The sequence below is a fragment of the Hippopotamus amphibius genome, chromosome 15 (genome assembly GCF_030028045.1).
Source record: "Hippopotamus amphibius kiboko isolate mHipAmp2 chromosome 15, mHipAmp2.hap2, whole genome shotgun sequence".
Taxonomy (NCBI): Eukaryota; Metazoa; Chordata; class Mammalia; order Artiodactyla; family Hippopotamidae; genus Hippopotamus; species Hippopotamus amphibius.
The window spans coordinates 60,879,188-60,903,773 of NC_080200.1; the positions used below are offsets into that span (position 1 = coordinate 60,879,188).

At 42.9% G+C, this 24,586-nt stretch overlaps 1 protein-coding gene across 1 annotated transcript in view; it reads left to right on the top strand.

Moving 5' to 3' along the window:
• CTNND2 (catenin delta 2) overlaps positions 1-24,586 on the top strand; it is an 805,106-nt gene that overhangs the window by 371,219 nt on the left and 409,301 nt on the right. The window contains exons 5-6 of the mRNA XM_057710226.1: positions 3,965-4,137; positions 17,941-18,514. Of these exons, the coding sequence (XP_057566209.1) occupies positions 3,965-4,137; positions 17,941-18,514 (747 nt within the window). The remainder of the gene's footprint in view (positions 1-3,964; positions 4,138-17,940; positions 18,515-24,586) is intronic.

Here is a 24,586-nt window from a genome sequence, read left to right on the forward strand (position 1 = left end):
TCCCGCAAATAAAATGCCATCTATTTAAGAAAGAATTTTCAACTTTAAAATGCTGATGTGTGTATATGACTTAAATAGTGCTTTGATGTGAACCAACCACAACTCCCGGAGGTGGAGATGGAAGACAAGAATAGGGTCTCGTTCTTCATTTTACTTAGTGTACGACACTGCCTGACCTCGTAACCTCTCCACACCCCTCTTAACACTTCTCAGAGTAATGATAAAGATACAAGGGCATGTTTTCCCACAGGGTGCTATGTGGTCTTTAGTCAATTCATGTATTGATATTCAAAGGACATGCTAAGATATTGGTATGACACTAAGATACTGTCTTAGGATCGATGGCGGGTCCCATGTTCCTCAACTCTGTAGTTCCTTTGGAATTTCTCCCCTCTGTCCAGTTGGGACTAGTGTGTCTTTTTTTTTTTTTTTTCTTAAGCCACACCATGCAGCTTCCCCAACCAGAGATCGAACCCCTGCCTTGGAAGCTTGGAGTCTTAACCACTGGGCCACCAGGGAAGTCTCTGAATGAGTGTGTCTTCATCACATCAAGGACACATACTCTTTTGAGTTGTATCAGTTTATCAGAAAACAGTTTCCCCTCTGCTTCCTAGCCCCTGGGGATGACATATTTTGAACAGGACCCCTGGGCTTAGCTTTGAGGACTGTCCCACAATGGAGACGGTCCAGAAAGGTCAAAGGAGTCACTGTGACCTCTTAGGCCAGTGTCCTGGAAGCATGTGTACCAGAGGGTGGCTTCTGCTTTTGGTGACCTAATAGGACATGGTGATTGACTGTTGTTCTTAGTTCAGGTTTCTTCTGGAGCAATTAATTGCACTGAAAGCAGCATTCCATTTCCCCAGGTAGAATTTTAAGTCCCAGTCTCTTCCTCTCCCCGCCAAGCATCCCAAGAAATCCTCTTACTTTGTCCCCATGCCCCAGTGGATACACTTCATATCCTCAGGAATGCAGCCTAATTTCGCCTCTAAGCCAGGCAAGACTTGATGGAAAGTCATAAGTTCTTAAGAAAAAAAATCATCATTTAAAGCCCAAAACTATCAATGCTTTTGAAATCTCTGGAAAATTGGTATTTTTCACCCCAATGCACAGTAATGTTCACACAGCTAATCGAGTTAGTTACATGTAAGTTCTACTTTTATTATGAAGTAATTAAGAATTGTCCTATAATTTTAACCTTTTTCATATTCTCATATATCTGTGCTCTCTAAAATTGGAGTGGATACATGCTATTCATTTGAAACCTAGGGAGCAGTGAGAAAATCATTCTAAAATGCATGTGGTGTTTTGGCTATTGTCCTGACTGCTTTGTCCTTGCCAGGTGCTATGTCAGGGCTGTAATATTATGATATATTGCTTATTGGTGCAATTATCTTTGTCAGAGTACATCTAGGTTTCATGCTTGAGATGTGTGAACAAAGTAATGAGACAGAGAATCTTGGTTTTTTTTCATAGAGTATTGATCAGATACACGACTGATTCTATAAAAGATGAGCAGATTTGATTATTTCATGATGTCTATTTCAGGGGCACATAAATCATGTTTTTAATTGAAATTGCTTCGAAAAGGACTTTCAGTTGCCACCTATAGATCCTGCCTGGAGAGCATTTGTAGGTTTCTAGAGATAATTTTATGCATCTATTCAGTATTGACAAGTTTGTTTGACTTGCTGACTACATATGCAAGTAAGTTCATCAGAGCAAAGTCACAACATCTCTTTAAAAGGCAAATAACCAGGACACACAATGTTTTTGCTTTATAGATTGCTAAATTATTTATATGAAAGTAAAGATTTTTTAAAAAATTTTATTGACATTTCCAAAAATCTGTGTACTGCTGTGTCTGTTTCAACTTTCATGGCCCTGGAGCTGCATTATTGAGAAGGAGGGGACATGGCCAGTGCAAGCCATTGTGTCAGGGTGGACCATCCTGAGAGAAATAGCCAAAGGAAGTCTCAGTGGGAAGCTGCCCATTGTTAGTTAGAATGCTGACCAGTAACCTTAAAGGGCCTGTTATTCTGCCATAATTCACTCCCCTCCATTGAGCAGTGGCCTTCAGGAGGGTAGGGATCAAGGGGAAAGCCCTTGGCTACAATTCATCACTGTCCACCCAGTACCTACCTCATCCTTCTCCTTTTTGCAGTCAGTTCCCATTTGCCTCTGCCCCATCACGGGTCCCTTTTCCCTTCCAGAGGCTCTTCCATATCTCAGCCTGCCCATTGCCTGGGCATCAGAGACCACCCCTTGACTCCGTCCCCATGGCTGACAGTTTCGACAGCAGCAGTGGGGAAAATATGTTCTTGGCATCCAGAATGAAACTCTGAATGCACTCTCCATAGATGCATCATATTTCTGGTGATTAGCCCTATAATTCTATCAGTATGGATTAAATGATTTTTTGCAGGCTATTGCAAACTTCACCATCTGGTATACACTATTTTCTTGGGACTCTGTTTTCTAAATTACAAGGAAAAGCATTACAATTGTACTTTTGTTATGCCCTTCATGATGAAATTGGGACTAGATGGAAACAGTTTTATTTCCTTGCTTGACTTTTTTTCCAGGAACTGTAGATTCCAAACTATGAAGTATTACCTATTTTAGCTATTTGGCTTATTACTCAATATCTGATGATGAAAAACTAATTTTGCATTGTTTAAAAGTTATATCAGGGAATTAGAGGGAAGGGTAAGGTCTCGAATGCAAAGATTCTGTGAACCTATGCTTATTAGGAGAAGACACATTATTTTCCCGCCAAAAAAATGATCCATGTCATGTCAGAACTGCAGTCTCATTTGAAATAAAAAGCCATGTTCTGTCCTTAGAAAGAAAGAAGTGAGGAACTTGAAATTTGCTTATGCTTATTAGAAATTGTACTATTGTCTGAAACAGCCAAAGAGGCAGATTAAGGACTGGATAATGATTATACCATAATGTGTGTATATATAATTACCCTCCTTCAAAAAAGAAATGACCTTGTACTGTGGTTAAGATAACGTGATAAAACTTGTTACCAAGCCCGCGCCCCCCAACTCTGCTTACCCCAAACCCCTCTCAAACACACACAGTAGAAAATAGTAGTACACTCTTCTATACTTCTTTTCATTCCCAAAGTGAGTATGGAATTTGATTAAAGAAAATATGCTTACAAAGGAAATGGGCAAAGTGTTGCAAAGATCCCATCTAAAAAGAAAGGAAGAAAATAAACCACATTTTCTCATACAGAGTATAAGTAAATAATGAGGCAAGGAACTTCTTTCTCCATCACTTGTAGTATCAGCTGCAGCAGCACAGATTTGAACACTGTATCTTTTCTTCTCTGTATCTTTTCCTGTGCATTGCTGTGATGGCAAAGATAACTAAGTATCAGAGATGGTGTGAGATCAGAGTGAATTCTAACATTGTATGAGAGCTGTTAATATTTTACACACTGTCTACCCTTCAGGCATTGAGGTATTACATCACTATTCACACAATGGAATTTGCCACTGATTGGAAGTTTTCAAGTGTTTTAGCATCCTGATAATTAAGTGGGAGATATGATTGTATTAATGTAATTAACATATTTCAAAAGGTAGACTTTTAAATTTTTTCAAATGTTTCCGATATTGTCTGATCCAAAAATAACTACTTAATTAACTAATTTGTCTTGTAAGAAATGTCTTTATGTAGGTCAGGATGAGATCATTTGAAAACAAACAAACAAACAAACAAACAAACAAAAAAAACCCAACTACTCTTTGGAGAACTTTTAAACCACCAAAAAAAAAAATCTCATTTGAGGGCTGGAGTCAAATTATATGGTCATTTTAGTTCTCAGAATTCAAAGCATAGATGGCTGGAATCATGTGCGTGTGATAATTCTAGGCTACTCTCAATAAATAATACATGTCATTTCTGCTTCACTGAGGCTGTCACTTACTGCTCTAAATGACTTTCAATGCAGGGCCCAGCCTGCTCTCCCAGAGTGCACTTCAGCTCAGTTCCAAACCTGAAGGGTCCTTCCAGTATCCAGCCAGCTACCATAGCAACCAGACCCTGGCCCTGGGTGAGACAGCCCCGTCGCAGCTCCCTGCCCGCAGCACACAAGCCCGAGGTGCGGGCCAGAGTTTCAGCCAGGTACGTGCGGGGGATGGGGCCCTCTGCTGTGTTGGTCCTTGGGCTCCAAGGGGCCAGGAGGGAAGCAGGGCTGTCAAATGGCTATGGTGTCCCCTCCTGGCTTTGTGCCCTGCAACTTTGGAGAGATGCCCTCATTGCTGTGAGTGAAGGAAATGAATAATACAATATGATTATAGAGTAACTCGGAATTATAAGCATATTTTCTGCAGGAATGTCTGTGAATTGCTCAACTTTTACCTGCTTTACATATACTTATCTATGTGAATATGCAAATGTGTGCCTAGTTCCTATTTCTGTGTTGATATGTGATATAAATATGACATACATTCTGAGTGGTAAGGGCACCTGGAACACATTTTCTCTTAAAAAAAAAAAGCATGAAATTATTCTCTGAGGTTAATCGTATAAAGGAGCATTGTCTAAATGCAGCATCACATACACAGAACTGTTCTGAAGATAACAGTGTGTAGTGTACGAATAGATATACTTTGTCGTTTGATTTTGAAATGTGCTCTTAATTATTTCTTTAAGACACGTGCTTGTTCTTATAGTTTCAATGTACACATTTATTAGCTGCCGTTCAAATCAGCTCTTGGTAAAAAGAAGTGGCTACCAACCCTCATTTTTTTTTTTTTTTCAGAAAGATGCAGATTTTGTAATATGTGTGTGTGTGTACCACCCAGTACTTCAGTTTTGATAATTTTGGGGTGCAGGCTATATTCAGTCAACCCTCCAGAATTAATATATTGAAGAGCTATCTTGTTTTAAGCTATTTTATACTTACTTTCAGTGTAAAAGGGCATGAGACCCCTTTAATCTCTGTGCATTCATTCCTGGAAGGAAGAACTCACAACCCCATAAGCACCGCTTAAACTGACAGCTTAGTTTCATCCTTTCTGCATCTACTAGGCAGTGCCTCTACCAGAAACCCTTCGCCAGGTGCACTACCTACCCCAGGCTCCTGGAACAAGAACGCTCATCTCTGTCACTGATTTATTATGCATCCACGTGTCTTTCCCACTAAACCAAAAGCTACCTGAGGGCAGGGACATTTTCATCTTTTATCACCAGCCCCTACCCATCCACATGGCTCCCAAGAAATGTCTGCAGGCAGAGAGGAGGCAGGGCAAGTTAGAATGGCTTCGCACAGTCACCATGAGATGCTTTTTTTTAAGGTGATATGGACATAAATGAAGCGTAAGATGAAAAGTCTCAGTGCATTTCAACTATTAAAGTTAAATGATTGTTCCGACTATCTGAAAAATATGATTGTCTTTTTCAGGCAAAACCCTTATCCATCAGTGGCTTTGTAACTTTTACCTTCTCATTGATGCCAGGGCTATGTGGATAAAAGGGAATGGTAAATAAAACATCCCACTGAAATGGGCCTGTTCCCCCTTGGTGGTCCAGTGCGTGACCCGGTTCAGAGGGTACCCTCACTTTGGACAGAGAGCTAGAGGTGTGTGGGGCTTGAGAAGGGAAGGACCTCTAAGTCACTGAGTCAGGTCCATGCACACAGACTAACCCAGGTGTTTCCCAGCTCCTGGATCACTGCTCTTTAAAAGTATTGGTCTGTTCTACTTTCCTCACAGAAATGTGATAGGACACAAGAGGGAATGTCTTAAAGAACTTTTTTTGATTAATTAGAAAAAATTATTTTATATACATGCATTTATCATGTATACAAAATAGTCCTTATTGTTTGCTTACATGAGAACATTATATAATGTTTGAAATTTTGAGTGATGTTATTAGTATACCAAATGTTATTAGATGTTTTTAATCTTTTATTTTATTTAAAGATGAAATGGAAGCTATAGGATTTTTTCTCTAGGTATAGATTTTTTCTTCTCTCAAAAGCATCCCATTCTTGAAAGCAAATATATTTTTCATCTTCCCATCTACGCTGACTCTCTTTGACCATGATACAGTGATAGTGGTGGACTGTATGTAATTTTGAATTCTTTGAAAGCAAACAAGTGGATTACAGCTCCTTTTTTATCCTCTATCTGGCCACAGTTCTAGGTCCGAGGGGCCAGAAATATTCAGAAATAAGGAATATTTTATACTCAAATTGACCTATGAAGGCTATGAATTTAGCTTTTACCAGTTTCCCAGAACTTCTAAGACATGTAGCTAATTAAACACAGTTCTACCTTTCTTTTATTTTTATCTTGAACTCATTTAATAGTTATGCTTGGCTTTTTCTCGTAAATATCTAAGACCCCTATAATTTGAGTTGAAAAATTAAGTCAAATGAAAAAAACATCAGATTTCCCATAGCTGAGCATCATGGAAAATGAATCTATCAGTATCAGAAGAAAAATCAGTTAATTATTAACTTAATTTGTGAGTATCTTGTTACCTCAATTCACATATAGGACTAACTGTTAAAGCTTTCTTATTTATAAAATTTTATAAAATTAATAGTTACCATTTATTGAAACCTAGAAGTAATCTGTTTTACATACATCCTTTTATTTAATCCCCACAACAGGGCTCTATTACCATTTACATTTTAAAGATGCAAAAACTCAAATTCAGCACATTTAGAGAAGTTATCAGGCACCATTTTAAGGCAGCAGCAGTGAGAACAGGAAGAGAATCTTGACTAAGTTGAAGTCTGGTCATTTCAAAGGAGAGTTTCATAGGTTTCCTTTTAAATGTTGGCTGTTTTAATTAAATACATCTATAGCTTGACCCTATGAAGAGCTCTCCACATGTGGACCAGCAATAGGGTGATTTATCTACTTCCATGTTGTTGGAGTCAATTCTGTCATCTGCCAGTTGCTGTGGGAATAAATAGTGGAAGCTCAAGGGACAGATTGGGCCTCACATTAAAAGTCTGCTTTAAAGTTTAATCAGAAAAGGTAACGCGGTTGTAAAGACATCAAAGCTATGTATTTGAGGGCATCTATAAATGTGCATGTTCAAGGTGATAGCTTCAGTTTGAGCCAGAGGTTGCTGGCCTGCACTCATTTACCTGACAGGTGGGTGGTTGAAGTCTGAATATTCAAACCAGGGGGTTGTTCTAATCACTTGAATAACAGGAGGGCGGCTGCTGGTGGATGGATGCATCCTGTTCGTTTTAGCAAAGTGGCGGATTTGGGTACCATGATTCACTTTCAGCTTCAGTATGCTGCAGTGGGAAAGGCATGTTCTACTGTGACTTCAAAATCATGTCAGAGAAATGCTGAACTAGTAAATCAGTATTTTTACTCAACAATTAGTGTTATACCCTTGAAAGCAGGAAGGCCACATCCCATTCCCGTAACATCTCCTTTGTTCAGATTATCCTGAGACTCCCTCTTCTTCCAGTGGTTTTGCCGAGCCCTGTGACACATGATTTTCAATATTCTGAATGGTGTTAAAGCTCATGCCTTCCGGGCTAGATGGATTTTTAGAATATCCTGTCACCATAAAGTGCCAGTAAATTTCAAATAATGGTTCACAGATGCCAGACCAGGTTAACAAGGTCAGTTATCAAGTCACACAAAAATACTTCATTTTGAGGGGCCTAGAAAAAAACAAAATGTGTAATTCTAAAATAAAGCAAATGGTTTTCTATCTGGCTCCTAAATCATGTCAGAATATAAATTCAAAGGAATGTCATAAATGTTCAAAGATCCTAATTTCAATTTTTACAAACACTGGTTTAGCCAGCATAATACGTGTTGGCCGATCACCTCCAGGCTCTATGCCAGGCCCTGGTGCGTAGCCTGCCCTGCCCCGCCGTGTCAGTCGGAAAGAACCGTGAGTCACAAAAATTGCCGGGAAACACTAAAATCCTTGAAAGTCATTCTCTTAGGACTCTAAGATGAGTTCATGGGACTGGGCTGGAGAAGAGAGAGTGTAAGATCCTTTCCGTCAGACCCCCAAGGCCTTTCCAGAAAGTTTTGTAATCTGATTCACAGTTATTCTCTGCCCCACCCCAGGGCTCTGCTCAGCTACCCTGCAAGCTCCCCGCCCCAGCCTCTGAACAGGCTGTGGAGACTACCCCTCCTTCCCTCTCTTCCTCCTCTGAGTCAACCTTGGCGTTTGTGTGGTTCCTGTGAGGTACCCCAGTCAAAACAGAGCTGCTTTTCCAATCACATTTACATATCTCTGGGCTATCCTTTAATGCCTTCAAGATACTGTATGTGCTTACTGCATGCCATGAGCTGTTATACATGCTTGGGATGGAGACATAAAGAGCACAGACATGGTCCCTGTCCTCAAGGAACTTATATTCTAGCAGCAGTGATGGGAACTCAGAAAATCAACACAGTGAATAAGTAAATTGCATAAGATGGTGATGAATTCTATGAGGAGGGAATGAATGCAGACTAGGATAAGCCATCCAGAGTCCAGGATGGGGTGTGGCATAGGCGGGCAAAGACATGCCCCATGTCTGGGGGCAAAGACATGAAGGAGAAGAGAGGGAAGCTGTGTGGCTGTCTGGGGGACAGCAAAGACAGTGATTCCTGGATGAGGTGACCTGGTATGTTGACAGGACAGCAAGTAGTCCCGGTGGCCAGAGTGGGGAGGAGACGTTCGCAAGTGGATGGGAAACCAGGTTGCTCATCGGTTGATCATCATGAGGGTCTTGTGTTCTACTCAAAGTGAAAAGAGGAGCAAGTAGAGAATTTTGAGCAGAGGCACTGTTACCAAGTTCAAGCTTGCTCTGCTCACTGCACGACGGGCCGATGAATTGGAGACGAGGTGTTGAGGCAAGGAATACGACTTTATTCGGAAAGCCGGCAGACTGAGAAGATGGCAGACTCGTGTCTCCGAAAGAACCATCTAATCGGGGTCCGGATACCACTTTGTTTTATAGAATGAGAGAGGGAGAGGCTGTGAGGAAGTAAAGTGAAAGGGCCATCAGTCTTGCAAAACATCTCTGAGAATGACCAGCCTCAGTGAGGGGATATGTTAATGTCTTCTTTTCTGCAGTCACTCGCGCAGGTGGGCGGGGCAGGTTGTCTGCCTTGAACTGAACAGAGGCACTTTAGTTTAACATTCAGGGAGAGGGGCAGTGTTGCCTGAGACAGGCCATCATGTATGATTATAATAACAAAAGCAGCAAAAAGCAAAGGTTAAAGTCAAAGAAACATCTAACATGGAGTCCAGTTTAGCTCTTCCCTGTTACAGCACGACATGGCCTGACTTATGTGTGAAAAGCATCATTCTGTGATTTCTCACATGATATCCTATAGTTAGTTGCATATAAGTCTATTTCTTCCTATCAGATGGCCTTATCGCAGGAGTGGAAAGTGTACAAAATTAATCTCCATATTCAGAGTGACTGGCCCAGGGTTCACCAAATATTCACCACATTCCTGAAACCCCAGCCTTCTTCTTTATACTCATACTGCAGAGGCCATTAGTGGGGAGAGGATTAAGAAGTTGGGTCTTCTCCAGGTTCTTCCTGCTTCCACTCACATCCAGTTTCCTATGGATTAGATGAAATGCCGAATATAAAACTTCTGGTCCTCTAAAAATGTTGGTTTCTCCCCATGTCCAAACACAAAGTCGTCTCATCAAGTGTTTCATTACTCAAAGAGACAGAATAAGCAAGAAGTATGAAAGTATGCACCTGGACACAGAATACTGGCAAGGAAATACAGGAATTGAAATATTTTAAAACCACTTTCATGTTGTCTAGCAGAGCCAAAGTGAACCTGTACGTATTCATAATCCTAGGAAATGCCTGCTTACTGCAGGAAATTAAGAATTGTATGATAGTCCTGTAAAACAAAACTTGAACAATGGTAGATACACTAAAAGAGCAGTAAGCTCTTCTAGAAGCAAATTGCCATTTCTTTTTAATCTGGCCTGTCTATTTAACGTGGCGTTGACTTTTATGTCTTAAAAGTTCTCATTTGCGCTATATCATAATTACAAATACACCATCTGCTCTCTTCTGCCAGAGGCCAATGAGTTTGGAACTTGCTTATTGGTGCACTTTTACATCAGGTAGATGTGAAGGTCAAGGAGATGGAGAACTCTGCGGATGGTGGCAGGATGGACACAGGACACACACGGTTCAATCCCCCAATAAACACCTGCTTCTTGATTGTTGAATGCAAAAGGTTATACAGACAGCTGGTGGGACATCACTCTAGTTTGCTGAATTAGGAAAGAAGTTGTTGCTGGGCAGCCCCTATAAGGAAAAAAGTCACTAAAAAACTTGGAAAACACAAAATTGCTGAGACATGTTTAGTGTAGAAAGTATATATTATGCTGCGTTTAGAGGAGAAATATCATTTTGTACACTTTGTCTGGCCTATCTGTGGGAAACTGGCAGTTTGTTTTTAAGATAGTTTTCAGATGATTACCTGTTGGAAGTCCTTTCTCAATGCTCTGCTTTTAAACCTTATCCATTTTCTCTTTCCAGTAGAAACATATTTAATCTGGTTTCAATAACTGAAACATTTCTCATCGTGGGGAGGGTGTGTACGTTTTAGTATAATATTTCTTCTGAGCAAATATTTGGGGTATTAAAGTTATACTAAATGAGCCTGTTGCTGAAATAAAAGTTGTACGTAGTATATTTTTGCCAAGGCTCATGTTTTTTTGGGAAAGTTGCCATCAAAAAATCCCTCTTAAAGGTAAATTTATGACACTCATGTCACTGTTTTAATTTTTCATCTCTATTTTCTTTCCACTTGGTAGACCACAGAAATGGTCACGTGAAATACTTTTGAGACTATTTATTGATAATGACCCTAATCCTAGTTTTATTAAAGGGAAGTCAGAGGGAAGGAAAGACCAGTACCCAGGGTGCAAAAGTCTGCACTACCCTGTTTATGCTAGTGGCTTAGGGGTCCTGGGCAGTGGATCTGCTACCACCCCCTTCTCCTTCTGCCTGCCTGCAGTGACAGGGGAGATGTGGTTTGCAAGATATCTCTCCCTCTCCCTCTCTCTCTGCCCCCCACCTCCATCCCTCCCCCACTCCCTCCCTCCTGATCCTCCATAATTTTGGAACCCTCATGCAAAGAGAAGGCAGTAAGGGTGGTCTCCATTATTATCTCAAAATGATAGCTCTTATTTAATTCAGACGTTTTCATCTAAGGAAGAAATTTTTTTCAAGTGCCTTCATTTTTCAATTAAGTTTAATTTGCTCTGGGTACCACCTTTCAATGTTAGTGTGACATCATCACCAGGTACACCCAGCCTTCCTTTCCTCACCTCATCGCAGTGGTGGTGACTCCAGGGATGGCATGTGAACTGCCTCTTCGTTTTATGTTTCACGTGAGTTTTCACTCAAAGCAGCACGCCTCAAAGGAATTGCTAGACAAGGCACTTGATGATTTTATTTGACTGTTTCCAAAATCAGATCTTTTTCACAGAACCAGGATTTTCTATCTTGGGAATTATTTAGAGAGTGGCCTTTCTTCTGCAGACAATTTCAAAAGAGACGTTATTGAGACTTTGGGAGCCATGATAGTAGTATTCAAGCAAACTGATTTCATCCCAGGGAGTCAAGGGCACAAAACTTTTTTTTGTGGGTGTAGATTCACTTTAATTGCACATTACAGGCACATTTCATATAATATCAAAATAAGACCTCTGCATTTTGGAGTTGGTGCTTTCTTCTTGTTTCCAAGTTGTGAAAGTAATTGGCTTTGTCCATCTTCCTGTGCAAGCCTAGAGCCCTGTTGCCAACTCACCCTAGAAAGTTCAGCACATTCTCAGGCATTTTAATCAGCAGCACGTTGCTGATATTACAAAATCACGTTACCAGATCGTTGTGGTTTAGCGATGGATTTCTTCAAAGATGTCATCGTAAAGCCATGTCCTCATTTTTTGTTTTCAAAAGTTATTCAGGCTTCTTAACTCATGGAAAGAATGTTCTCTGGTCATTGCTGTTATTTGCTCACCACTTACTCCTCTCTGCATTTTCTTTCCTTCAAACACCAGCCTGACTCCTTCCCACCAAATCCAATGCCACATTCACATGTTTGGGCTCTTCTGTGGCCCTGGCCCTGCCTTCCTTTGAAATGTACTCTCCACCTCTGCCTCTCGTGATGCTGTATTTGCCCAGGAGCACCACTCCTGGCAGTGATCTCGGCCCCCACAACCAGAGTTACCTACACAGGGGAGAGACCACGAGATGAGTTATTAGGTTCACGAGTCTGATGGTGATGCCAGGAAAACGGGAGGTGATGAATACAGCTGCTGGGGGAGCAGACTGCTGACCCCAAGTCACGAGGCTCCTGTCTTGGAGGCCGCAAAACACAGGCTCCGGCTTCTCATTCCTGAGATGCCGACCCGGCTGCCTAGCATTCTGGGCAGATGCTCCTCCTGACCCGGAGTTAGGGGCCTCGCTGACGATTCCAGGAAACTTGGCGGGTCTAAAGGCATCTTCACGAGGACTGCTTGTAAATCATGGGTCTGCTTTATAAACTGTGGGTTTGCTAAGTGACGGTGCTAACTCATGATCTGAAGTCAAGGTTCCTTAGAGAGTTCAGGCTGTCAAGTCCCTTGTTAATTGGCTGTAAGCACTGGGGTTTTGTTTTCCTTTTTTTTTGCACTGCCAAATCCCCAGAGGGTGAGGATTAAATGTTTCCAAGTTTAGAGAATTTTTTCCCCCTTATCACCCTTATGCCAGCTCTACCCCTTTTACAGAAGATAAAGCCTAAAAAGGTCAAGAAACAGCTATGCTGGGTGTTAAGGCCTGTGCCATGTTCTAGTCCAAGAGTGCCATATTTTGGCGGTTGGAACTTTCCAATAAAAAAACAATGTAATTGTTGGCCAGATAGTATTCTGTAACAACAAAAATATAGCAATGTTTTAGGTCTGCAAAATAATGTCAAAATAAACGGAGGAGGGTCGCAGAGAGAATTTCAAGAAAGTGCATGGAATATAGTAGGCTCTTGTTAATGGTTTCTTGAGTTACTGCGTGAATTACTGCATGGAACTTGAGTACTCTTAGTTAATGGGAATAATGTATAGTTGCCTAAATTCCCATTTCAATATTCTTCCTACTACACTTTGAAAATTCATCCTCTCCTTAAACATTTTGGTAAAATAGGCATAAATTCACTCACTAATTACACAGGAGGATTCAGTATACCAAGTGTATACACACAAACACATGATGTAAAAATCACAACTGTAGTATATCCTAAGTCTGACCCATCTGAAACTTACATGTAAACTAGAATGTAGATGAAATAGTTCATCTTATAAAAGAGCTTTGATGAGTTACATGTATTGTTCATCTCATTAAAAAAAAAATCTTTTTTTCTCCTTTGAGGTATAATCTACATAAAGTGTCCATAGAAATTAGAAGTAATGTCTTATTTTTCTCTTGATGACTTTCTCATAATGGGAAGCAAGAAAGGAATGACATTTAATGTGCACCAGCCTCTGCCTACTGGAAACTCTGTAATCAGAGCATCTATTTAACGATGTTCTGCTTCCTTGTCAATTTCACATAGATGGGTTCCCCATTTTGGAGGGGTGGGAAAGACAATGAAAGTAGTCCTCCGGTTTGAGACTGATTCAGAGAGCCGGGAATGACAGCCCCAGTAGGAACTGTCCTGGTCAGTGGCCCATTCTGTGTCATCCAGGATCGTATTGGGGCTCCATCTTCTCCAGATATTTCCAAAAATCCTTATATCATCATTTATCATTTATTTTATCATTTTCAATTAAAAAAAAGTTTTTCAATGCTCATCCCTTGGAAATGCACCCATTTCCAAAAAGTAGGATGTAGCAGTCATTAGTTTAAAAAAAAAGTTGAGTTTTGGAACTTTAACTTTAAAATTGGATTTATAGTTTTATTTAAAGTGCTAACATATGTTTAAGGTGGAATTGAGCTTCCATGACAGTAAAGTAGATGAAATTCTATGTGTGTTGAATGTGCGCATATTGTTTCTAATCCAATGACCTAGGTCATAATAAACCATCCTATGAATTGTGCAGCTCTCTTTGAAATGCATCCTTAAGAGTTGCTAAATGAAATTACATAGTGGGACAAAACATAAACACAAGAGTGGAGATAAGCTCCCAAAAGATTACTGTGTTTGTCCAATTAATGCTAAAAAAAAAAATTTCTGTTTAGACAAAGGATCATTCTTAGGCACTTATTATTGTGCAGGCTATTGGAATGGAGTGTAATACCCCCAGATTATTTATTAAAAAATGCAGAAGGGCTTACATAACTCTGCAATCCAGGAAGGTAGCCACTAGACATATTTGAGTATTTAAATTCAAATTAATTCAAATTAAATGTGTTAAAATCCAGTACATGTGTCTAGGGCCCATGTGTCTAGTGGCTACCATATTGGACAGTACAGATATAGAATATTTCAGACATAGACAGTACCCATCTTAAGATGCATGTACAACTTTATTGTTTATGTTTTTTCTTTTTTTCTTGTAAAAAAGTTACTGGCAGCATTTCACCAAGATCCTACAGTACTTTAAAAGGTTTTGAATTGGCTGCTATAGCCTGTCAAGATACTTGGAACTAGTTTGGCAGTTCTCAAAACTTTTATAGATTTGGGGGCCATTTAAGAAATCTTATGAATAAAATTCAGCAGAGTTAGCACTCCTCCAACTGGAAGTTCCAATATATTAAAAGAAAAAAAAAAAGTATTTGCACAATGTATTCAAAGTTTCCCTAGGATCCATGTTATTCTAATACTTAAAGACTAGAATACTACATGATGTAGTTTTAATTTATATTAGTATACTTTAGTATTTATTTTATTGAAAACTGTGCTGCTAGGGAATAGGATCTTTAATGTCACATAGGGTTATTAATGTTGTATATCTAAGACATAACAAAAAGTATTTGTTCTGTTGTAAGCAGGGGACTCTCCTTAGAGCCTCCGGGGTTCTTTCTCCTCCTCATGCCCCTGTGGGAAAAGTTTCCAGAAATTCTTGTTGGAGGCTTTTCTGTCACTTGCCAGCTGGGTTCTGCACAGTCGAATGTTGCTCAGCCCCAGGAGAGCTTCCAAAGAAAAGTGAAGAAAGATGGTCCCTATCTGCACCTTAGCAGTAGTCCTCAGACCAGCAGCATCTTCCGGAAGATTGTTAGAAATGCAGACCCTCAGGCCCACTGTCAGAGGCCTGAATCAGAATCTCTTCTAGATCAGAGGCTTGCAAACTTTAAACAAGCATGGTAACCACCGTGAGAACATGAAAAAACACAGATCCCTGGGCCCCTCCCCCAGAGTTTCCACTCAGTAAAGGTGGGCTGATGCTGATGCTGCTTCTGATGCAGGGTGATGGAAGCGGGACCACACTTGGAAGAGCACTGCTCTAGGGATGACTTGTTCTCATATTCGATTTGGAATCACATGTCCCATCTCCTGAGATTCTGAATTAAATGGCTAGTGGATACAGCCTGGGTACGGAGATGTTTTTTCAGAAATTCCCCTGGCAATTATAATATGCAGCCAGGTTTGAGAAGCCCAGGCTATACATTTCACGCTCAGAAATTCTACTTCGAGGGAAGCACAACTGGATGTAAGCAGCCCCCTCCTCCCCCACCATGACTCTAGATGATACTAGACTGTATGTCTGAGGTTCAGGTGAGCACACCAGCTCTGCAGAGCTTCTCCGCCATGGAAACCCTCATGTCAAAGCCTTGGGGCCAGTTTTATTAACCATTCCTTCATTCATTGCACAAACATTCGTGGTATCTCTGCTATGAATCCTTCTTATTCTAGTTGCTGGAGGCACATTACTGAACAAAATCATGGAGCTTACATTTTACTTCCACTCCTACTGTTGAACTCAAAATAATTGCTTTGTGATGCTAAAGAAAAACCAGAACTGGACAGTAGTTTAAGCAAGAAATACTGTTTCTATTCAGAAAAAAGAATTTTGAGTATTGCAGTAGGGGAAAAGAGACAGTATAGAACTGGGCTCAATTTCAAAAATGACAAGGAAAAGGAGGAATGTATAGCCTAGGAGCAGGTTGGGGGGCAGTGGATGGAAAATTACTAAGAGGAAATGTGGGGCCGGGGTGGGGGGAGGTGGGGGGATGGGGAGGATTCTGGCTAAACAGCCCTAACAGGATTCTTGCTGAAGACAGTGATGAGACATCACCTGGGGGATAGTGAAGAATGAGGAACTAGAACAGTATGAGGAACTAGAACTAGATATGGAGAGTGATCGGACATTGAGAGTGGAGGATTCTTGCTAAAGCTGGATGATGCAGAACCATGTTGAGAAGAGAGTTCAGAGGAACCTAACTAGAGTTTGGTCAAGGAGAGAAACTTTGTCAGTGGATTGATAAATACACACACACACACACACACACACACACACACCCCCCACATATGCAATTATGTAAAATATGTACATCATATATAAATAAATGCACATATATATACCACATATGCAAATATATGAAATATATACATAAACAAATACACACATGCACCCCCCTCACACAGAATGTCTTTCAATAGACTCTCTTCCTATCTAGGATACTCTTAATAGAGGATTTTGATGTTGCCCAATTAACTCCCTCAGATCTTCATGGGAACCTGACATTCCAGATAAAATTTGGAATGCTGCATGCATACGTGCGGATGGAAGTGCCCAGTCTGTAATTTGCCAGTTGCCATTCCAAAGCGGGTGGAGAGGCAAAATTGAAACTTTCAATGGAGAGCATCTGTTCAGTCTCTTTCGCCCCCTTGACCCCATCTCATCGGTGTCCTCCTCCCCACCTAATTCTCACCCTTAATTTCAAATACTGCCTTCCAGGCTTCTCTCTTTTTCTGTGTACAGCCCTATCCGCTTTTCACATCAGCCTGCTCTCAAAAACTTTTCTACTCCTCCGGGAAAGCCTGGAAGATCCCAGAGCTCCTGCCCAGAAGTGGTTGACAATGTAGTGTTTTCATTCGGATGCAAATTTGTCTCTGGACCAGATTCAAGGAAAGTGCTTTCCCCTCCAACTGTCTCTCCAGCTCCACCCCAGCTCTTGTTGTCTTTTGTGTTCTTGTAAATAAATGAGAGGCAACTGGCTTTCAATTAGAAGACACAGCTGCAGGGGGCTCTTAAAAGCGAGCTGGAGAGAGAGAGAGATGCTGAAAGATTTGGTGCCCAGCGTTAAAGTCTAGAAAAGGGAGGCTTTTTTAGTCTTCTCATTTACAATTGCTCTGCTTCCTCTGGAAATGCTTTTTTTTAAAGCCTGAAAGCCCAAGCATATTTATTCCGACTTCATAGTTTCCCCTCCTTTTAACTTATCCGCAAAGAAGCATCCACGGGAAAATGGCAACAGAATAAACTCCACGGAGTATGTTTCATTTCTTATGTTCTCCAGATAAGTATGCAACTTGGCCAATTTCAGAGGCAGAAACTGTATGCGATGACATGCCCGTGCGGGTGGGGGGCGGAGGAAGAAAAGGCTGAACGCCTGAATTTCTCATTAAAACGAACAGATCGGGGTTGCCTTCAAGTAGATCCTGATGGCCCTGCTGGGTGGCCTTTTCAAAGGTTTCGGTGACTAACGCGATGCCTCTGCTATTCCAGAAACCTGTGAGATGTGTAAGCGGCATAGTGTCCCACGTGTCAGACGGGATCCCCGTCCCCTTGTCAGCCGCCTTTGCTACCCGGATTTTTTTTCTTTTCTTTTTTTCTTTCTTTCTTTTTTTTTTTTTTTTTCCTTTGGGTCGGAGAGGAGCCCCTCCCGAGCGCCTCGAGGGGCGCGTGCGTTTCCATCCCCCGCGCGGCGCTGCTTCCCGGGCCCCCGCGCGCCCGAGCCGCCCGCGGTGGCCGGGGCCGGGCGGCGCGCGCGGGGGGTCGGTGTGCTGGCCGCTGGCTAAGAGCGCGTGTTCTCTGCTCTCCCGCGCACAGGGCACCACGAGCCGCGCGGGGCACCTGGCGGGGCCCGAGCCCGCGCCGCCGCCGCCGCCGCCGCCGCCGCCGCGGGAGCCGTTCGCGCCCAGCCTGGGCAGCGCCTTCCACCTGCCCGACGCGCCGCCCGCCGCCGCCGCCGCCGCCGCGCTCTACTACTCGAGCTCCACGCTGCCCGCGCCCCCGCGCGGGGGCTCCCCGCTGGCCGCGCCCCAGGGCGGCTCGCCCACCAAGCTGCAGCGCGGAGGCTCGGCCCCCGAGGGCGCCGCCTACGCCGCGCCGCGCGGCTCCTCGCCCAAGCAGTCGCCCAGCCGCCTGGCCAAGTCCTACAGCACCAGCTCGCCCATCAACATCGTCGTGTCCTCGGCCGGCCTGTCCCCGATCCGCGTGACCTCGCCCCCCACCGTGCAGTCCACCATCTCCTCCTCGCCCATCCACCAGCTGAGCTCCACCATCGGCACGTACGCCACCCTGTCGCCCACCAAGCGCCTGGTGCACGCGTCCGAGCCGTACGGCAAGCACTCGCAGGAGCTGTATGCCACGGCCACCCTCCAGAGGCCGGGCAGCCTGGCAGGTAAAGGGTCCTCGCCGCCCGCCGCCCGCGGCTCGGCCCCGGGGGGCGCCTGGGCGCGTGCTGGGGCCCCGGGCAGGATGCAGGCAGAAGGCTGGGCTGGGGCAGACTCAGGCTGGGCGTGTCTGCGGGCAGGTGCTTAGCATCCGCTGAAGGTAGGGCAGGCCAGGGCGTCCCTAGGTAGGCAGTGTTAGCATCTGAACTCAGATCTACCGGTTGCTTCTTTTTGGAAGTAATGCAATCTCTCAAACTCTTAGTGTTTTCTCTCTCACACTGTCTCTCTGTGTCTGCCTCTGTCTCCCTTCCTCACTCTCCCTCTCTCTCCCTCCCACCCCCGCCAATCTGAAGACGAAGACATACATCCTTAAAGTGAAATTTAATACAGAATCACATAGACCTGTTGATTGTATCCAGAAAAAGAGCATGGAGAATAAAAATAACAGCGTTTCTGTGATCACCTATATAGTTATCTACATTTAGTTGTAGAAAAAAAAAGGAATTTTCCCAAAGCAGGTATTCAGCCTACAAAGATTTCAATAGTAGTGAAAAAGTACCCCATGATTAATTGCCTTGAATTTTTACTACTTTGTGATGCCTCAAATTTATTATATTTTGTCTAAGTTTAGTCGCTGGGAAAAGGAAAGCACACTCCCATACCTGACATTGAAATTACAGATTCCAACAATTGGGGAAAAAGTAACCAGTGATAAAGTCCCTTGAGTTTGTTGCCTGCTTATTAAAGGGATGGAGGGGCTGGACTGGGGTTTGGGGATGAAGCCTGCTTTTCTCTGCCAGTTCAGGGGAGGTGACATTTCTGTGGTCGCTGTGCCTGTCAAAGACCAGGCTGAGCTGGTGATTCTCTGCTGGTAGCACCATATGTTCAGCTTAAACGAGACACTATGATTGAAAGACTAATGTTGTGTCTCGTAAAACACCTGACAACTAACCTGGATTTATTGTCGATTTTTTTTCCTCTTATGAAAGTATTTGGTAATTGTGACACTCTAGTAACAGATGCTGCACTCATTTGTTTCCCTTCTTGACATAAATGGATGACTGTGGAGATAAATAGGATAAAAAAAAGCAACTTGTTGCATATGGGAGACAGGTGTCCAGGGGCTTTTTAAATTCAGCACAGTAATTGCCGGTGTGGACTGGCCTGGCGTAACAAGGGCACAGGCTGGGATTCGGCTGCCCCCAAATTATGCTAAGTATGCTTATTCTCTTACTCACTCCTCTCTCTGTAATAGATTTTGGAAGTGACACTCATTGATGCCAACCCAGTGCCAGTATCCAAATACCTATTATGTAGGGACTCAAGAGTGGCAATCTAGATGGAAGATGGGGCTGAGGACCTATATGGAATCTTCTTTTAGATAAGTTTGGAAACTTTGTTTTAGAAGTTTGTAAAATAAGTTACTAGGTCGTGGCAAGGAGCAGGAACCTGGGGGAGCTTGTGGAAGACTCAAGCCCCAGGACCCCCTTCCCAGACAGCAGAGAGAAGAGACAACTGAGTCCTGGAGAGTCCGGGTGACTTGCTAAAGGCCACTTCACTCCCTGCACAGACCTGGGGAAAGACACCAGGAGTCTTAGCTTCCAGCTCTTTCTCCTAGTGATCATACGTGCTGAACTTGGGCATGTTACACTATCACTTTAGTGAAAATAGGGAGTGTGGGTCTGGTGGAGGTGGGGGGGCAGGATGTGAATGGGGCGGGAAGAGACCGGACAGCTCCCAATGTCATTGAACATAGGAAGAGGTTTTAGAAGTGAATGTGTTGTAAAGATTGCTTATTCTCTAATATCTGGAGTGAATGTTTCTGAGGATGTGGTGTGTGTGTGCGGGGGGGTGGTATGTGTGTTTGCGTGTCGGAAGGCTTTGGCCAGAATTAAGAGAACTTCAGTTGTTCAACACAATCCCATGAGCCTTCACTTCCCTCCTCATTTCCATCCGTTCCTCAGATTCTCTGACCGGATTTCATTTTTGCTCCCTAGTGGGAAAAAAAATCAACATGCCATTGAAGATTCTTGATTTTTGAGCTACAATGAGCACTTTTAATGTTTGAATCACTTTGTTTCAAATGCATACTTTTAAATATTCATTTAAAGATTTCTTCATGCAAATCGCTACTGGCGGGTTTTTGAGTTCCAAATTATTCTGTAACTCTGCATAAATACTCGGGTTGCTTAAGAGCCTTGGCCCTCTTTAGAATTTAGCAAACTATGGCCCAGGAAAGGTGTGCGGGCCGATTCTAACGCTTGCGAGAGATCAGGAATCTTGGGGCTTTTGGTCTCCGTACCTGAATCTGTGTGCTTGATACCATTCCAGGCTTCGTAAAGTTTGGAGCCACCTGGTTTGCTAACTGAAAGCACTGGTAAAGTCAAGACTGAAAAATAGCTCTTGTGTTTTCAGGGTTGTGATTTTGGAGATTTGTCACTGATCATTAGGAAGTGTTGATACTGAATAGACAGTGACTCACTGTTGAATGCATTAATTCCTTTAATTATTTATTAAGGACCTCTTATGTACTGGCACTGATTTAGACCCTAGAGATACAGAATTGATCAATATCAGCCCAAATCCCTGGCCTCATTTCAGCTGGAGAGGACAGAAAATCACAGGAATTTTTAGCAGAGTGGCCAGGGAGAGCTCTAATTAGAAGGTAACTTTTGAGGCTATTATGAAGGCAGCGAGGGTGCCGGCCATATTAACATCCAGGGGACGGGCGTTCTGTGCAGAAGGAACAGCAAGTTCAAAGGCTGGTAAATGGAGGTGTGTCTGATATGTTTGCAGAATAGCAAGAAGACCAGTGGGGGTGCATCAGAAAGAGGGCAAAGAAATGACACAAGGTCAGCAAAGTGACCAGCAAGGTTGGAGTGGAAGGCCAGATCAGGGAAGGCCTCATATCATAAGTCTTGATGAAGGTTTCAGAATACTGGCTGTACCCATCTGTGGGAGCTATTGAGGATCTGAGCAGAGGAGTGACACAACATGACTTAGTCTGTAACAGAATACACTGTAGGGGACCCAGGGTAAAAGCAAGAATACAAGTTGGGAGATAATTGCAGTAATGTAAGCAAGAGACGATGATGGCTTGGACCAGCATGGTAGCACTGGAGGTTATAAAAAGCAGTGTAATCCTGTATAGGTAGATAGGGTGCCGCTGACTGGATTGGCTCATGGACTAGGTGATGACGGTAAGAGAAAGAGGACTCAAGGATGCCACCGACTCAACAACCAGGAGAATGGAATCACCACTGACTGAGATGGAGCAGGATACAGAGGGAGCTGGTTGGTTTCAGGGCAGGGCTAGTAAATATTAAGATCACGGTTTTGGACATGTGATGTGTGTTTATCAAAATACACCTGTGAAGCCGACAGTTGGATACACAAGTTGGAGTTCAGGGGAGAAGCCCAGGCTGGAGATAAAAATTAGGCATCATCAGCAAGTAGATGGTATTTGAAATCGTGAGTCTTAGAAGGTACTACATAGGAAGTACGTTTAGAGAGATGAGGTCCAAGGACCAAGCCCAGATGCCTCCCACAAATGTAGAAGTCTAGAAACTGAACAGGAACCCAAATGAAAGAGAGAAGCCAGAAGTGTAGGTCAGTGTCATCTCTTAGAAGCTCAGAGAAGAGCATGTCTCATGTAGTTTCCAACAACTTAATTAGGTAGGTGTGGTTCTTACCCCCATTCTGCAGATTTGAAAACTGAGGCTTATTTTCAGTGATAAGTCCCTTGCCCAAAGTTATCGATACTTTGGCTGGAAATGACAGGGATGCGATTTGAACCTAGATCACTTTGAATCCAGCATCTCATACTCTTCAGTACACATGCTATAGGGATACAGGTAGTATATTTTGTGTTATTAAAGAAAAACACCAAGGATGTAGAAATATGATATAAATTTTCAACTTATTTAAATCACTAGTGATTTTGAAGAAGCAAAAATGCCTCAGAAATGTGTCAACATCCTGTTGAATATGACTACCAGTACCAATTTTTGTTCAGTTTTGTAAAGCAGATAACATAATCCTTTCATTTTCTGGTTTAGAGCAAAATTAATCCTGTTAAAAATAGAAATCTGAGTTGTAAATATGTATTAAAGTTAAGTCAAACATCAGAAGCTTATTTTTAGGTAAAAATGAAATGGATTAAATGAAGATTCTTAGCCAACGGTCATAATGAAAACTGACCTAATATGGAGAGGAATTTGGTCCAGGAGTGTCCGTCCTGTACCCCCGCCAAAGGGACATCAAACACATTGTTTAGAGGGGATCACACACTATAAACCCCACATTCCACATATTTGGAGATCTCAGATTCATTCCCTGATTTGTTAATACTTTCAGGTGCACCTGTTATAAGAAAGAAAAAGAAAAAAAAAGCCTAATCCTAGATAAAAGCTTTGCAGTCTCCACTGTCAGGTTCTCAGAGGAAACCTGAAGTCTCCTCAGGTAATGAACGAGTGTGTTTATCACACAGCACTTGGGATGTGGTTGGAATGCAATGTGATGCCTGGCTGCTTCTGCCCTTTACACTGCATTTCCTAAAGGCAATCTCTTTCTGCCTGTGGACAAATACTTACACAATTCTTGTGAACCTTCCGGCTCACCCTTAAGTAAAAAAAAAAAAAAATCCTAGTTTAGATTTACTAGTTAGAATGTGATCTGCCTGTGATATGAATCAACACTTTAGTCTTCTTTCCAAGGTGATTACAGCTGGCTGTCAACCAGAACTTCCGGGGCTTCTTTGGAACTGGACCTCACTGGGGACCCCCTCCCCAACCACAGATGCTCCAGTGCTTTCCCCTCTGGCCACGCCCCTCAGCCCCTTCCCTCTCCTCAGAAGCTCATGCTCTCAGAGCCCAGGCCCTGCCCAGGCATCTTCTTCTGGCTCAGAAACGTAAAATAGATCTCTCTCCTGCCCTGTGCACCCAGCCATCCTGCACCCCGACGCACTTGGGGAGTATGGGCCCGTTCCCACTCGTGGACCCTCTCCAGCTTCCACCAACAAAGTGATTGTTCAGCCAGTCATTTACCCTCCACAGCAAGGGATCCCGTTTTATAGCAGGGAACCCTCATCTGAGTAGAAGCCTGCTCCCTCCAGGCTTTCTCTCCAGGGAGGACAGGTACTAAAATCTCTTCAGCACACTTCCTCTGTGCTTGCGGATCCCTGCTTAATAGCCTCCATCTGCCTGGAGGCCTGGGACTCCCAGACATTCCTTTTAAAATCACTCTGTGCAGCATCTGATTGCTGTCCAGTTGCTGTCCATCCCGGTCAGACAGCAGCAGGGAGTGTCGTTTTAATGTCCTTTAGTATTTTAACGTCGTTTAGTGTTTCTGTGAGTTAGTAGCTGGGTCCGGAACTAAGTGTTTGTGGTGCTGTGAGCCCCAAAGGCTTTCCTGCTGTGTTTCTTTTCTGTTGATTCGCAGAAATTGACACCTTCCCTTCTCTCCCTACCACATGGCAACCTTGCTAGTTAAAATGGGATAAATAGGTCTCTTTTGTTCTTTTGTAAGAGAGTGGCATCTTTATGTAGACTTCGGCGCTAGTCTTTCCAATGTTACTGATACTTACATGCTTTTGACCATGCTTTAATTTAATAGGGAACATGTAAATTTAAAAAATGATAGCGTCTTGGGCAATAGTTAAGATGACATGACTCTCTCCACTCATTTGCCTCCCCAAGTCTCAGACCCTCTGAAAAATAAAGTCCAGAATTACAACGGGGAAAGCATTCACGAAAGAGATCAGAACACGTAGGCCAGCGAGTAGGTGTCACCAACAAGCCAGTCATTGAAAATTTTCTAGAAAGCAAAGTAGTTAGGAGTGATAAGCAGTGAAAATGTAGATGTTTTTCCCAAGAATCTGCGGGGTCAGGAGGGAGGAGGTGGACTGGCCGTCTCGTGTGAATGCTTAGACGGGCTCAATCTTCAGAGTTGAGCTTGGGGGCTGGAGAGAAGTGAGGCTTCAGATGGAGGGATTCATTGAAAGTCAGCACTTGAGACAATGGCTCTCTCTCCTCCCGTGGCATCCCTACCCTCCTACCAAGACGGCAGCCCTGGGGCCAGTG